Here is a 16,325-nt window from a genome sequence, read left to right on the forward strand (position 1 = left end):
CTTGGAAGGCCAGGGTATGGGGGTGAGAGCTGGCCATGTGGCAGTGGGGCTAGGGGTGGTCTGTCTGGGTCCCGTCTATACCTCAAGAGAGGACACCAGTCAGGGCCACACTGAGTGCTGTACTTGGTCAGCTCTTACTCCTACGGCATGGGTGCGTGGCAGACAAGGGAAGAGAAAACCTTCTGGCCCAAAGATAAAACCCTCTTCGGCACTTTCTGTGCCTTCTTCTTCTACCAAACAGATTCCCAGATATTTAAGGCCAGTATTTAGACTTTCCCTTTTCTCTCTTTATCTGGGCCCCCCAAAATTGGACAAGGCCACACTCTCATGGAAGCTCTCTTAACTCTCCCTCATACTCAACAAAGTAGATCTGTGTCTGTAAAGATGATGATGCAAGAAATTACTGGCCACATGAAAAGATATATTATATGAGAAGAATATTCTTGAGGAATTTCAATGACTATGTCTCCTTCTAAAAAAATGAGAGGAGCTCCCATCGTGGTGCAGTGGAAACGAATCTGACTAGGAACGATGAGGTTGCGGATTCGATCCCTGGCCTCGCTCAGTGGGTTAAGGATCTGGGGTTGCCATGAGCTGTGGTGTAGGTCACAGATTTGGCTCGGATCTGATGTTGCTATGGCTGTGGCTATAGCCTCAGCAGCAACAGCTCCAATTAGATCCCTAGCCTGGGGAACTTCCGTATGCTGCAGGTGCGGCCCTAAAAGGACAAAAGACAAAAATAAATAAATAAATAATAAATAAATAAATAAATAAATAAATAAATAAAAAGGAAGAAGATGTTGAATAACCTCTGATTCGTGTCTTCAAGCTGACATTGCATCTGTGAAACTGCAGTAGGGAGCTCTTTGTAAAAAACAGCTGCAAGGAGGTGAAAAAATACGGCAACCAGTTTTGAATTCACAATGGACCAGTGAGTAACAGATTGGATATTACAGCAAATCAAATCAGTGAATTTTTTAAAAATGACCTGGGAAATATCTCTTAGAGCTCAGAAGGTCACAAAGATAATAATACCGAGGAGAAAAATCTGAAAAACAGAATTAAATGATCCAATAAGCAGATAATAATTATTCCAACAGAAGAAGGAAGAAAGCCAATTCAGGTTGACACAGTCATGGATGAAATCAAGAGAACTCTCTTTAGCTGAAAACTATGTGTCCTTAAGATTGAAAGCATTGGGAGTTCCCCTTGCGGCTCAGCGGAACGAATCTGACTAGTATCCATGAGGATGCAGATTCGATCCCTGGCCTTGCTCAGTGGGTTTATGATCCAGCGTTGCTGTGAGATGTGGTATAGGTCACAGGCATGGCTCGGATCTGGCATTGCTGTGGCTGTGGTATAGGCTGGCAGCTGTAGCTCTGATTCGACCCCTAACCCTGGAACTTCCATATGCCTAGGGTGTGGCCCCAAAAAGCACACAAAAAAATAAGACTGAAAGCATTAAGTTTCAACGTAACTCAGTAAGTTTTCATTACAAAGAAAAAATCTCATATGCAATCCAGGTGAAAATAAGCAGAATTCTTACAAAAGAATAGAAGAAAGCGAGCTTCAGGCTTCTCATCCACTACAAGCCACAAGTCAGTGGTGGGAAGTCTCTGGGTCTACAGATTGTGACCCAAGTTGTCATTTACATACAAAGCCATGAATGTGGATGAGAACACGGGAGGATGTTTTCAGATGCATAGGATTTCATGATGTAGACAATACCCCTCACCTGCCCGTCCTGGGAAAAATATTCAGTTTCAAAGATCCTCTGCAGCTGGATAACAATTGTACCAAGATAAAAAGCCCCAAAATGGGACAGACGTGATGTAGAAAAAAGAGTGATAATATGTGTACAAGTAACTGTTGTTGATGTAGTTAGTACAGGTGTCAAAACTGTCAAAATTACACAATAATAATGTAAAAGGGGGAGGTCCCGTTGTGGCTCAGAAGTTACAAACCCAGTTAATATCCTCGAGGATGCGGGTTCGATCCCTGGCCTCGCTCAGTGGGTCAGGGATAAGGCGTTGCCGTGAGCTGTGGTGTAGGTTGCAGACATGGCTTGGATCCCACGTTGCTGTGGCTGTGGCGTAGGGTGGCATCTGCAGCTCTGATTCGACCCCTAGCCTAGGAACTTCCATATGCCACAGGTACGGCCCTAAAAAGCAAAATAATAATAAAAATGTAAAAAAGATAGAAAATCAGACTGTAGTAAGTGGGAACTGGAAACAAGAGGAAGGAGAAGTCAAAATACACTAAATTTCTCATCTAATGAAACATCCAACTTCATTCTTAACATAGTAATTAGACAAAATAAGTTAAATATTTTTAATCTAAAGATAACCACAGTAGATTAAAAAGAGAATACATGTATGCTAAATCATTATAAGGGAAAAGAAGTCAAAGAAACATAGTCCCTTATGTAAAGGACAACAGCAAAAAGGGAAAACTGCTAGAAATAATCAGCATTTGTAAAGTGTTCTGTAAAAGCCGTGGTTGTTTCTCAGTTATGGCAAGTAATTTTCTTAGGATGTTTGTATTTCCTAAAATTCCTACAGTGAACATGTATTACTTTTTAAATAAATTATACAGCTCTTTCTTAGGCTGTTGTAAAAAGTTGTTTTATATGTAACCCACTACCAATAAAACAAAGGCTGGATGGAAAGCCCCCAGTGATATTGATGAGATATTATCAAGATAGTCTGAGCTAAATTGCTATGTATTTTTTTCTCCTGGTGACTTAAGTTTTCGTAACTGGTGAGATGCAAGATGTGGCAATTTGAAGAAACTAAAGGGCACTACTTTCTATATTAGGAAGACTGAAGATAAGGCAGACACAGTGCTGTCCTACCTTGGTGATTTCTTTGTCCAGAGGATTTTGATAATCTAGTAAATTGACATCAACTGTGTCATTTCAAGACAGCTGGGTCCTCCAGTTGTGGTAGAGGTGCTTTATATTTTGTTGTGTTCTCAGACTTACACTCAAAGAAGTAGCCTTTGCCCCATCCATATGCTTTGCTCAATTACAAGTACTGACCTCATAAACATTCAGCAAGGACCTGTCACTCCTGGCCCCCAAAAGGTTATTACCAACCGCCAGCCTACACCACAGCCACAGCAACGTGGGATCCGTGCCTCGTCTGTAACCAACACCACATCTCACGGCAACACCGGGTCCTTAATGCACTGAGCAAGGCCAGGGATCGAACCCACATCCTCATGGATACTAGTCAGATTCATTTCTGCTGAGCCCCGACAGGAACTCCCCCCACCACTCTTTCGACATCTCAGTGTTTTCCTTCTGGAATATCATCTTGATTAAAGGACTTTCATATAAGGGAAGCCAAAAATCATCAATATAACACCTTGAAAAGGAAGAGTCACATATTTATCACGAGACAAAGTCCTAGCCCCAAAATTGCGTTTATGTTTTTAAGGCTGCTAAGCTTTGCATGAAATCTACCCCTGGATGCCTCTGTTTCCTCATTTAACATGAGGCGCCCCCTTCATCAACCCAGACTGTATCTGCAGATGGTAAATGAAAAAGGCATCTGTTACAACTTCTGAGGGCCTAGAATGTCCTAGAAAAACAGTCATCCCAGTAGTGCTTCCATGTACTCCATGAAGGGTTTGAAGGGATTATGGTTCAAAGACTCAACAAGAGGAAGCATTTTTTTCCTAAGGGGAGATTGAGGGTTTCTTGCCAACCCCTTTACCTAACAATTTTATAGAAATAAAGAGGAGAACAGAGACACACAGAGACTGCAAACCTAGGTAGCCCCAGGCTCCAACGGGGCTGTTCCTCTGACAAAGCCCAAACAGAATTCCCCATCCAGCAGGACTCAGCTCTAGTTCCCAGAGCTGTTCACATTTTGACTCAAAGCTGGCCAATGAGAGCCGAACATAGATGTCCTTGTGTACTTTGTAAATGGAAATCTGAGGTGAAGTAGTTTCAAAATGCCGGTTGACACCCAAGAGGATGTAATTAGGAAAAGGGACTTTCTGGTTTGAACAGTGAAAGAAAGAGATGATCCGTCTCTTTGAAATCCCACTATTAAATAGTGAGAGAGAGGGGAGGCTTGGCTTTCAGTCTTCAAAGCACAATCATGACCGGCAATTTTCTTAATTGCTTTTTTGCTTCACATCACCAAGGCCAAGGTAGAGCGAGAAGGGGCTGGAGAACAGGGTTGTGGGGAAGAGAAAGAAGAGCTGACTGGGGAGGAGGTGATCTTCTGAGTCTGGTGCCTTTCCCTTCTGTTTCCCTCTTGTTTTAACCGTCTGTAAGTTTAAAATGCAGGGTGGGGGCTTTGGGGGGCATGTCTCACGCATGCCTGTCCCTCATGCGCTTTGGGGGGAGGAGGCGGTGTTGCAGGTGGACACAGGTAAGAGGTCAAATTGAAATCTGTATGCTGTGCATCTTTGCTTCCCTTGATTTCACTGAGATTTTATTTTAGATTCCTAAGGCTTCTTTGCTAATTAAAACCATTTTGCCTTGGGACTTGTAGTTCTTTTAATTCTAAAATAGCCCTGAGAATTTCATGGTAATTCCTGATTTGTTTACACTCCAAATGAAAGAGTTGTCTGAACTACAGGAAGTGCCCATGAGAATTTAACCCTCAACTCATCCATTCTCTCTTTCTCCCTCTCCTCACCTCTTTCTCTCTCTCTCTCTCCCTCGCTTTCTCTGTCTCTCTCACACACACACACACTCCCCAAAGTGACAAGATGAGACTGCCAGTGTGACAGTTGAGAGGCTGCCAACCATGAGTTCTCATTTCAACTCTGCCATTTGCTAACCTAGCCACATCGAACAAACGTAACCTCCTTCAGCTTTTTTTTTTATTTGAAAAAAAAAATTAATTGTATCTGTCCTAAGAGAAATTCAATTAAAACTACATAAAGGTACCGTTTCTCTTTCATCACCTTTAAACTTTCCTCATCGGTAAGCCTGGGATAGTGCTGAGTAGCTCACAGGATTTTTGTGAGGCTTAAACAGAATTCTCTGTATAAAATGCTGGGCATGGCACTTGTATGTAGGAGGTATTATTAATAGTAATAGTCATCATTATTGTAGTCCAACCTCAGAAAATCCACCTTGGGGAAATCTCCAAGTCCAGGTACTTTAGATAGGAGGGGAACCTAGCCCAGGATTTGTTCTGTTCATGTTATCTGGGCCTCTTCTGTTGAATTAGAAAAAGGCATCAAAATAATGTCGAGTCTGCTCTTGCCTTAGAAAGAAGCACACTCAGGATGAACCGGGATTGGGGTCAAGTACTACCGGTGACTCTAGCTCTGAATGTGTGTCTCTCTCTCTCTCTCTCTCACACACACACACAGAGGTGTTGTTAAAAACCAGCATCTTTTTTTTTTTTTTTTCGGTCTTTTTGCCATTTCTTGGGCCACTCCGTAGGCATATGGAGGTTCCCAGGCTAGGAGTCAAATCGGAATTGTAGCCACCGGCCTACACTACAGCCACAACAACACGGATCCGAGCTACATCTGCAACCCATATCACAGCTCATGGCAACGTCCGATCCTTAACCCACTGAGCAAGGGCAGGGATCAAACCCTCAACCTCATGGTTCCTAGTCAGATTTGTTAACCACTGCGCCACAAGGGGAACTCCCAAAACCAGCATCTTTGGAGGAAAGTAGGAAATACATTATCTATGTTGTCTGCATCTTCACTGAGACCTTTCTTTGAATTTGGTTCCATCTCATCTGATTCCCCTGGGGTTTTACCTGAGGAGAGAAATGCTCAGAGGGAGTTAAATTAGCTCAGATGTCCCTTAGGTCCCTCCCCCCCTCACCCAGCATTTGATTTAAAGCTGCAAAAGCCATTCAGAGTCCATGTGAGCCCTGCTCTGAGCCAGAAGCTCCCGATTTCTTGGTCATGAGCCTTGTGCAGCCCAGAGGTTGGGGCTGAGGGGAGGGCATGCTTTGGGAGAGCACTGAGTCCTGTCCCCCGAGGACCAGCTCCCACCCTGCTTCCAAGCACTCCTCAGTTAACCTTCATCTGCGGGTGGCAAGAATCTCTTTTGCATCTATGTTTTTCAGCCACTGCTCCCTTGTGGGAATAATAAGTTCCATCTGTGTAGTTCCCCACTCCTCCCCCAGATAAAGTAATACTTCCTCTTGCTTCTCCTAAAAGTACCCTTTTTGATTACTAGAAAGTAATTTAGTTTCCTAACTGCCTACCAAGCTAAATGTTCCCCTTCCTCTTGGCCACATGATTTATAGATTTTTGATTCTGTGCCTTCCCAGCATTTGTCTTCCTGGACTTGAATAGCATTCTCTGTTTCTATACCTCTTGATGCTGTTAGAATCAGAGGGAACGGATTAAATTCCAATTCTAGTACTTTCTAGCTACGTGCAGTGGTAAGGTTATCAAAGCTTTAGTTTCCTTGCCTCATCTGAAAAAGAGAATACTAAGGCTTATCCCACAGGATGATTTGAGGTTTTAGGAGATAATATGATGTGAAGTTCCTGTCGTGGCTCAGTGATTAGCGAATCTGACTAGGAACCATGAGGTGGCAGGTTCAATCCCTGGCCTCGCTCAGCAGGTTGAAGATCCAATGTTGCTGTGGCTGTTGTGTAGGCTGGCAGCTACAGCTCCAATTCAACCCCTAGCCCAGGAACTTCCATTTGTCACATGTGTGGCCCTAAAAAGTCAAAAAATATAATAATAACAATTAAAATAAAATAAATTTAATAAGTGTGTTCAGGGATCATGTTATAGGGAAAATATATATATATATATATCTTTCAAGTATAAGATTTACTCATAAAATTGAGAATTTGGGGGTGGGGGGTGGTAGTTGAAAACAAATCCTGCCACCCTCCCCACCAGCCCCCACCTCATCAGTAGGATGGCAGGAGGAAGTGCAAGGCTCCTGAGAGTTACCTTTCTCTCATTCCTTAATTAAAACAAATGACCCTTCTTTCTTATTGTGAAGCAGAATGCTTTCAAATTGCTTTATACTTACTGTTTTTCAGGTATTCACTGTTGTTGGTTTTAATTGGGTTTGAGTTGAGTGATTATATTTATTTCATCCCACCAGCATTCTCACATCCCCATATTAGCAAAATAGAGTTCCCCTTGTCAGTAGCCCTTAAGAATAAGATGCATTTTCCAACTCCTAGAAAGTAGCTGGGATTCCTCTTCTGTACTCTGCCAGCTTCCGATGCCTTTTTTTTTTTTTTTTTTTTTTTTTTTTTTGTCTTTTCTAGGGCAAAAGTGGAAGTTCCCAGGCTAGGAGTCGAATCAGAGCTACGGCTTCCGGCCTGCGTAATACCCACAGCAAAGCAGGATCCAGGCCACATCTGTGACCTACGCCACAGCTTGCAGCAACACCAGATCCTTAACCCACTGAGCAAGGCCAGGGATCGAACCTGAGTCCTCATGGATCCTAGTCAGTTTGTTACCGCTGAGCCACAATGGTTACTCCTTTTTTTCCCCGTAATTGAAAACTGCCCCCAAGTTCTTCTGCCTCCTCACACAGCCTCAGGAAATGCCCTTAGAGATTGTCTTCCTTGACCAGCCGTTCATCCCTGTGGTAAAGGGCGGGCAGGGTTGCTCTTCCTCTTCGGGATCATTTCTAAAACTCTGAAAAGTTCTTATTCTCACCCCAAAATCCCAGGGGGACCGGCCCCCGCTCACCGATCTTCATCTGGAGAGGTGCCTGTGTTCTGTACTTCCAGTCTCTCTAAGCCCTGGCACTTAGGAACTGGTAGCACTCCGCCACCAGGTGTAAGCCTCTGTACCAGCCTTTCCTCCAAACGCCGGCTAGCTTTGCAGGATCATGCACTGCCTCCTCCGGGCTTGGAGCTCCATTCCTGTAAAATGGGCCTGCTGGGGGCCTAAAGTGAGCCTTCTCCGTCCCGGACCTGAGCCCACAACAGTCTGTGTCTTAAGCTCAGCCCTGGGGTGGATGGAGGCCTTGGCACTTGGGAGCTTCCGAGTGTGGATGTTAGATGCAGTCCGGTCCATACGCTCCCCTAGTTTCACAGGGACCGCTGACCAGCTCCCATCTTCATTCAGTTCATCAACTGTCTTTTCTCCTAGACATTCCCGAAGCATTCATTGGCTTTCCCATTGTTGTGTTCCAAGAGAAAATACTTAGCCCAGGGTCAAAAACCTGGCTGAAATTTCCAACTAAAAAGCCAGGTGGTGTTCTTAAATCATCAGAAAGTTAGGCATGACATTCAAGGAAGCAATGAAATGGCTATAAATGATGTAAGCTTTGCAACAGGCAAATGCGTTCGCAACTTCTGACATCTGGAGAAGGGAGTGAGGAGCTGGCTCCCAGCGACCAGCCCAGCAGAACATCCAATTAGGGATGCTTTTCACGGGGGTGACCGTCCTTGGTGGTGTGGACACTACTCCCCAGGGAACCGGGCTGTCGGAAGGTGCTGTCCAGATGGCTGCCTCCTGGCGCTTCTGAACTGGGGAGACCCCTTCTGTGAATTGAATCCTTGGTTTCCGCGCCCCTCGAGTGCTATTCCAGACTCTCCTCCGGTGAGCAGGGCAAGGCTCCAGCCCCTATTAGCGGGTCTGTGGTCTCTGGGCAGAGCTTTTCACAGCTTCTCCGGAGAACAGTGGCGTCTGCAAGATAGGCATTGGCTTAACAAGCGGAGGGGCCGCTCATAAATTTCAGAGCCACAGAAACTGAGGAGCTTTGAAACTCCAGCTGTGGACGGGCTTGGTATGAGGTCTGTTCCGCAAACCAGAGCATTTGATTTTCCAAGCAGCCCGAGTGCTCATCAGACCCGGTGCCTGGAGGAGAAAAGGGCAGGGTCCGGGGCCCGGGAGAGTGGGGAGCCCACCCCCTCATCCCTGGGGAACCCACCCACCCACCCCCGCCGGACATCCCTGGGCCTCCTTGGAGTTTTCCTGTCGGCTTCACTGCCATCCTTTCCTAAGTAAGGTGGGTTAGGGGGTTTTTTTTGTTTGTTTGTTTTTCCATTTTGAGTGTCTAGGGCTTTCCTTCTTTGGCATGCTATTACCTTGAGTTTTGAGAAAGAAAAGAAAGAAAAATTAAAAGGGGAAGACAGTCGAGGAGGGTAGAGAGGAGAGAGAAGGAGGAAAGGAGAAAGGGGCAGAGAGAGGCTGTGAGACATTTGTAGGAAGATGGGGAATTGGGAGGTTTCCCTTTTTTGTAAGATTTCTATTTTTTTCTATTATAGTTGCTTTACAGTGTTCTGTCCATTTCTGCTGTACAGCAAAGGGACCCAGTAATATATATAAATACATTTGGTGGGGGGGGGTCCTTGTAAAGCTTATTGTTTAGTATTAAAGTTACTGGTGGCGTTCCCACTGTGGCTCAGCGGTAACAAACCCGACTAGTATCCATGAGGAACTGGGTTGGATCCCTGGCCTCGCCCAGAGGGTCAAGGATCTGGCGTTGCTGTGAGCTATGGTGTAGGTTGCAGATGTGGCTTAGATCCCCCGTTGCTGCAACTGTAGCTCCAATTCGACCCCTAGCCCAGGAATTTCCATATGCCCTAGTGCAGCCCAAAAAAAGACAAAAAAAAAAAAAAAGTTACTGGCAAATCCTCTGCTGCAACTGTAGCTCCAATTCGACCCCTAGCCCAGGAATTTCCATATGCCCTAGTGCAGCCCAAAAAAAAGACAAAAAAAAAAAAAAGTTACTGGCAAATCCTCTGCCTGTTGCAACCACCTACCTGCCTCAATGTAGTGACAGTACCTGACATGGAACTCGCACTTAGAAAGTGGTGACCTTTTTCCTCTTTGCTCCTTGTCCCTTTCCTCCAGAACGTCCCTAAAGCTTCTGGGAACATCAGTAGGACCTGTCTTGTCTGTATGGGCTGACCATGCAGTAGTGTGGGCGTGTTCATTGCTGATTCTGGTGGGATCTGCAATAAACACCTTTAAAAGCCCCAACACAAGAACAGTGCCTCCCCTTGACCCATGGGGAGCTTCACAGTCTGGGCAGGGCTTTTAAATCCCTTAGTCCATGAGGCTTGCCCAGCACACCCAGGCACATGGGCCTACGCCTCCCTCTAAGGCTGCAGCAAGCGGGGAGGGCCAGTGTTTGGTCCTCTCCTCCCCACCCACTTCCTCGGTGCAAACCACATCCTCTGTTCCCCACCTGCTGAATGTGCTGTTGGAAACAGGACCCACTGAGCTGCTCAGAGTTAGGGGTCAGTTCGGCACCTATGCAGAGTCTTGCACTAAACACTCACTTTTAAGATAATTTGGAATTACATCAGGAAGATAAGCTCAAGTAACAGAATAAAACAGAAAGTTGACATGGATGTGTATGTGTGTGTGTTTGTGTGGGTGTGTGCGTGTGTGTGTGTGTGTGTGTGTGTGTTACAGCACACAGCATGTGGTTACATAGTTCTCCCTAAGTGGTGGATTAAAGATGGGTTTTGTCTTCTAAGATGCTTTTTATTCTACGTTGGCATTTACAAAACGTTTCTACAGTGATGTATCACTCTCGTAAGCAGAAAAAAAATTTTTTTAAATAATCTTCTAGAGATGCATCATGGTCATTGACTAGCATCAGGGTCCCCCAAGCCCTTTGGGTCAAGTTGGAACAGTGGGATTGTGGAGGACCAGGAGCTTGCATTCTAAGCATCTGACTCCCCATCTCGCCCTGTCTTGACTGCAGGGAGCAAATCAGTGAGTGTTCACTGCTGTCACTATGACCAGGGCAGGGTGTTTCCTCATCACCCAGGTTCTTTGGCTCTAGTGAGCTGTTAAAGGACAAACGGTTTACACTGGCGGATGCTCCTGCATTGTCTTCCCGGAGGACAGACATAATACAGGAAGTCCCCTTCAAAAGTAGCTGCAAAGAGAGGTTTCTTTCTTTTTTTTTTTTTTTTTTTTTTTTTTTTTTGGTCTTTTTGCCATTTCTTGGGCCGCTCCCGCCGCATATGGAGGTTCCCAGGCTAGGGGTCTAATCGGAGCTGTAGCCACCGGCCTACACCAGAGCCACAGCAACGCAGGATCATCAACCCACTGAGCAAGGTCAGGGATTGAAGCCGCATCATCATGGTTCCTAGTCGGATTCGCTAACCACTGAGCCACAACGGGAACTCCAATAGAGGTTGCTTTCTAACCTTAGACTTGGGCAAAGCTAAGCCCGTTCTGCATGTGCTAAACAGTCTTCTGCCTCATGAGCAGTGTGCATCCTTGCTTACCCAGCCAGGAGGCTTGGAGCTTCAGCACGTGCTTGTGACTTTCTGACGTGTGTCTCGGTAGGTTAGCAACCTGATCCCTGACTTCTTCACTCTTTTTGACCCCTTCCTTTATCATCCTTTGCTCTGCTCTGTCCTTCCCTTTCTCACTGCCTGTCTCTGTCGCTCTCTCCATGTTTCTTCCTCTCTCCCCAACTCCCCTTCTCTGCCCCCACTCCATTTCTCTATCTCTGTCCCTTCTTCCATCTCCATGTATGTGTGTGTCTGTCACACACACACACACACACACACACACACACACACACACGTCTTACTCATTTGCATCTCCTTTTTATGCTACCTATTTTTTTAGTCCTTTTTTTCTTTTGGCCTCACCCATGGCATGTGGAAGTTCCCGGGCTGGAGATCAAACCTGAGCCACAGCAGTGACAATGCCAAGTCCTTAACCACTGCCTTGAGGGGACTCCTTTATGGTACCTATTTTTATAAAGCCTCCACAAGTCATTTATGAGATGAGGCAAAATATCCATGAATACAGATTAAACGAGATTGTGGCATTGAGTCAGCCCCTCCCGCATCAGTTTTGGAGAGTTCAGTTCCCAAAGCCGGATCCGGAGTTTTTCCTTTTAATGCGTTTCTATTGACCTGACCCTCTACTACAAAGAACCTTAGCAGGTTCCAGGCTTTAGTGTCAATCACACTGGAGTCTGAAGAGCTGGAAGATGATCAGCTCCAACAAGGATCTCCTTTCAGGGTCCCCAGGTTTGACTTTTCTGAGAGGCCTTTTGTCTCTGTCCTTTGTTTCCTGTGGGACAAGCCTGTCTCTCAAACATGAGTGCACGCCAGCATCACCTAGAGGGCAAACAGTACTGTGTATCAATTCTATCCAGTAAACCTGGCTTTTGGAAAATCACCTGGAGGGAGTTCCATTGTAGCTCTGTGGTAACGAACCCGACTAGACGTGGGTTCCATCCCTGGCCTCATGAGTGGGTTAAGGATCTGGCATTGCCGTGAGCTGTGGTTTAGTTCGCAGACGCAGCTTAAGTCCCGCATTGGCTGTAGCTGTGGTGTAGGCCAGCAGCTATAGCTCCCATTCGACCCCTAGCCTGGGAATTTCCATATGCTGCACATGTGGCCCTTAAAAAAAAAAGTAAAAAATAAAAATAAAAAAATAAAAAATTGGAGTTCCCATCGTGGTGCAATGGAAACAAATCTGACTAGGAATCATGAGGTTGCGAGTTCGATCTCTGGCCTTGCTCAGTGGGTTAAGGATCTGGCGTTGCCATGAACTGTGGTGTAGGTCACAGATGCGGCTTGGATCTGGCATTGCTGTAGCTGTGGTGTAGGCCTGGGAACCTCTATATGTCACAGTTGTGGCCCAAAAAAGGACAAAGATAAAAATAAAGATAAAAAATCGCCGTGGTGTAGGTCTCAGATACATCTCGGATCACTTTTGTGCTGTGGCTGTGGTGTAGGCCGGCAGCTGGAGCTCCAATTTGACCCCTAGCCTGGGATCTTCCATATGCTACGGGTGTGGCCCTAAAAAGCAAATTAATTAATTAATTAATTAATTACCTTAAAAATCCCCTGGAGAGCTTGTCACACAGATTCCTGGGCCCCACTCCAAAGATCCTAATTCCACAGTCCAGGGTGGGACCCAGGGACTTGGCTTCCTGACAAGCTCCCGGGGATGTGAAACTGCTGGGCCACAGACCACACTTTGAGGAGCCCGGCTCTCAGTCCTGACAAGGGGCTGCCACTAGCTGCTTGGAGGTGGTTGTCTAAATGGCTTTTTGTGGAGCTTATCAAAAGCCTTTTTCAATGTCTAAATCAAATTAGATGCACTCGTCTCCACCATCCTTACTCCTTGATGAGTTGAGTGAGCACAGAGAAGCCAGTTGTGTGAACCACAGCAGACCCTTCCAGCCTCATTTACCATCCCAGTGTCTGCTGTCAGTGGGTGGCAAGCCACTTATCAGCCCCCCAGGCCTGGGGCTCACAGGTAACTCTAACCAGCCAAGGCAATCTGACCCGGTGTCCTGGGGGCTCTGCTGGGCAGGGATGTGGTGCAGCCAGGTGCTGCCAGCAGAGCCCTGGGTCTCCAGCTCCACCTGACTTTAGGCTTCTCTGCTTGTCCTCACATGTGAAAGTCACTCTCATTAGGGGCTGATGGGCACACTGGACATTTAGATGCACTGCACCGAATTTATGGCCAGAGGGGGAGATTATATGCTAAAGAAGGGACTCAGCCTTGGGGGACTGTCAGTGATGATAATAGAAGAGCACAGAGCTGAGCAGGATGTACCAGTTTGCTGAGAATGGTACTTAACAAGCTTGGCCTCGTTCAGCCTCAGAGCCAGCACAAAGCGGTGGACTCCCCATCTCATCCAGGTGGCAGCTCAGGTACTTCATCCAGGTAGCAGAGGCAGACTCAGATGCATGTCTCCTAAGCCCACCTTCATAACCTCTAAGTGCCTTCTTGCCTTCTGCATCAAAGATTCTGCTATATTTTTTTTCTTTTACGGCCACACCCATAGCCTATGGAAGATCCCTCGGCCAGGGATTGAATCTGAGCAACAGCTGCGGCAATGCCAGATCCTTTAACCTACTGCCCTGACCTGGGGATAGAACCCGCACCTCTGCAGTGACCCAAGCGGATGCAGTCAGATTCTTAACCCACTGCACTGCAGCAGGAACTCTTCTGCTGTATTTTTAGCCTTTGCTTTTTCCACTGGCATTATGAAACTTAGAAAATTATGATTCTCCTAGAAGCAATTTATGAATAAAGAGACAGCAACGTGGTTGGTCTAAAATCCCATGAATGGGCATGAAATGGGTATTAATTCACTCAAAGAGGAAGAGCTCCAAGCACATATTTCTTTTCCCCAAAAAAATACATGAGAAAGACTCACTCCTCAAATGCTCAAAACACAAAAATAAGAGGACTCTTTGAAAGACTCAACAGGTGGAGTTCCCCTTATGGCACAGCGGAAACAAATCTGACTAGTAACCGTGAGGTTGCTGGTTCAATCCCTGGCCTAACTCAATGGATTAAGGATCTAACATTGCTGTGAGCTGTGGTGTAAGTCGCAGACACGGCTCAGAGCCTGTGTTGCTGTGGCATAGGCCAACAGCAGTAGCTCTGATTCAGTCCCTAGCCTGGGAACCTCCATATGTTAGTGTGGCCACAAAAAGCCAAAAAAAAAAAAAAAAAAAAAAAAAAAAACAAAGATGCAACAGAAATATCTATTGTGCCATCTTGAAACAGCTACCTACTGTGTCTCAAGGGTTATTTGGACAGAACAAGGCTATTGAAGTCTAATAAAATAAATCCAAATAAATCCAGAACAGCACCCTTTGGGCTGGTCAGCAGGTCTCTCCATGTGTGGTTCTTTATGGTGCTCCTGGCTGGCCAAGAAAGGAAAACTCTGAGAGGGGTGGTGATGCCCCAAGCTCTTGAGAGTTACAGGTGCCGGGGCTGTGAGTGGAATCGCCTCTGTTGCCTCATCTTTCCCATCTTGGTTTTCCCAGTATTGCCTGTGCCACTTCCATGTGGACTTCTGTGCATTAAGTGTCCTTCGTGGTGTCATCATGCCTACTCCCACCACCCCAGAGAGGACTGGTACCATTTGCATGTGTATCCTTCCCAGATTTTTTTGCATCTATGTTTCTGTGTTGGTTTATATACAGTCATGCTATGCAGATTACATTGCAATGTACTAGTTCACTTATAGTCATATGTCCTGAACATTTTTTTCCATCATTATTCTGCCTCATCATCAATTTAATGGCTATAGAGTATTCTTTTGTAACTTTCTTGCCTTTAAAACAGATTTTTATGAAAACTATCTTTTTTTTTTTTTTCAGCACCAAAAGCGTGTGGAAGTTCCCAAGCCAGGGATGGAACCCGAACCATAGTAACACCAGATTCTTACTCTGCTGTGCCCCATGGGCACTTCAGAAAGCTTTCTTTTAAAAATGATCACAAGTGGGAGTTCCCATCGTGGCTCAGTGGGTTAACAACCCAACATAGTGACCATAAGGATGCAGGCTCAATCCTTGTTCTCACTCAGTGGGTTAAGGATCCGGCATTGCTTTGAGCTGCGGCTCAGATACCAAGTTGCTGTGGCGGTGGTATAAGCCTCAGCTGCAGCTCTGATACCACCCCTTGCCCAGGAACTTCCATAAGCTGTGAGTGCAACCTTTAAAAAAAAAAAAAAAAATCGCTATCCCTTTGCAGAAGTAAAAGTAGGTCGTTCTGGGGGAGGGCTTTAAATAGTAAAATTGCTCTGGTTGCTCTGAATGGCACTGAGTCCTTTGGAGAGATTTTTATTTTCTACAAAGTCAAGTAAATACGCGCCACTGGAAAGCTCACAGTGCAGCATTTCTGGTCCTGGACTAGCCATTAGAAAGTTAGAGCTGAGGAGGAGATGCTGGTAGGGACAAGAAACCCCAGCCATCCAGGCTTCCTGGGGGGTTAGGTCCTCTGGGATGTCTTGGATCTGAACCAAATGTCTTTTCTCTCCCCAGCAGACCCGCCCATAGCTGCAGCTGTGGTGTCCCATTTTAATGACTGCCCAGATTCCCACAGTCAGTTCTGCTTCCATGGAACCTGCAGGTTTTTGGTGCAGGAGGACAAGCCAGCATGTGTGTAAGTGTCCCCTGGGGTTCTGGGGTTTTGGGGGCTTCAGGCATCCCAGCAACCAATTAAAAGAGCATTTAGCTCCACAGGCCATGCCAGCTTATGCTCAAGCCATCCCTGAGAGCCCTGGAGCTGGATCTGTTAGAGAATCAGAACAGCAGGCTGAGCAACACCTGCTTCAAACCCAGCTGGTTAAAACCCAGGTACCAGAGCCCCAGTCCAGAGCCACTGAGGCAGCAGAACTCCTAGGGATTAGAGCCTGGGGATCTGTATTTTTAACAAGCACCTCACGTGACTCCTGGTGAACAAAGCCTGAAAATTCCTGCATTCAAGTTTTTTTTCTTTTTTTAAAAAAGTATAGTTGGTTTACAATGTTGTATTAGTTTCTGGTGTACAGCAAAGTGATTCAGTTATACATCTGTATTCTTTTTCAGATTCTTTTCCGTTATAAGTTATAACAAGATATTGAATATAATTCCCTGCGCTATGCTGTTGGTCCTTATTGTTTATCTATT

At 45.8% G+C, this 16,325-nt stretch overlaps 1 protein-coding gene across 2 annotated transcripts in view; it reads left to right on the forward strand.

The window, feature by feature from the left end:
• Nucleotides 1–16,325, forward strand: part of TGFA (transforming growth factor alpha) — a 106,026-nt gene that overhangs the window by 71,630 nt on the left and 18,071 nt on the right. Inside the window, exon 3 of one of the 2 annotated variants that reach the window (XM_021085860.1) lies at nucleotides 15,702–15,819. In XM_021085860.1, the coding sequence (XP_020941519.1) occupies nucleotides 15,702–15,819 (118 nt within the window). 2 annotated transcript variants of the gene reach the window in all.

This window comes from Sus scrofa, chromosome 3, assembly GCF_000003025.6.
Source record: "Sus scrofa isolate TJ Tabasco breed Duroc chromosome 3, Sscrofa11.1, whole genome shotgun sequence".
NCBI lineage: Eukaryota > Metazoa > Chordata > Mammalia > Artiodactyla > Suidae > Sus > Sus scrofa.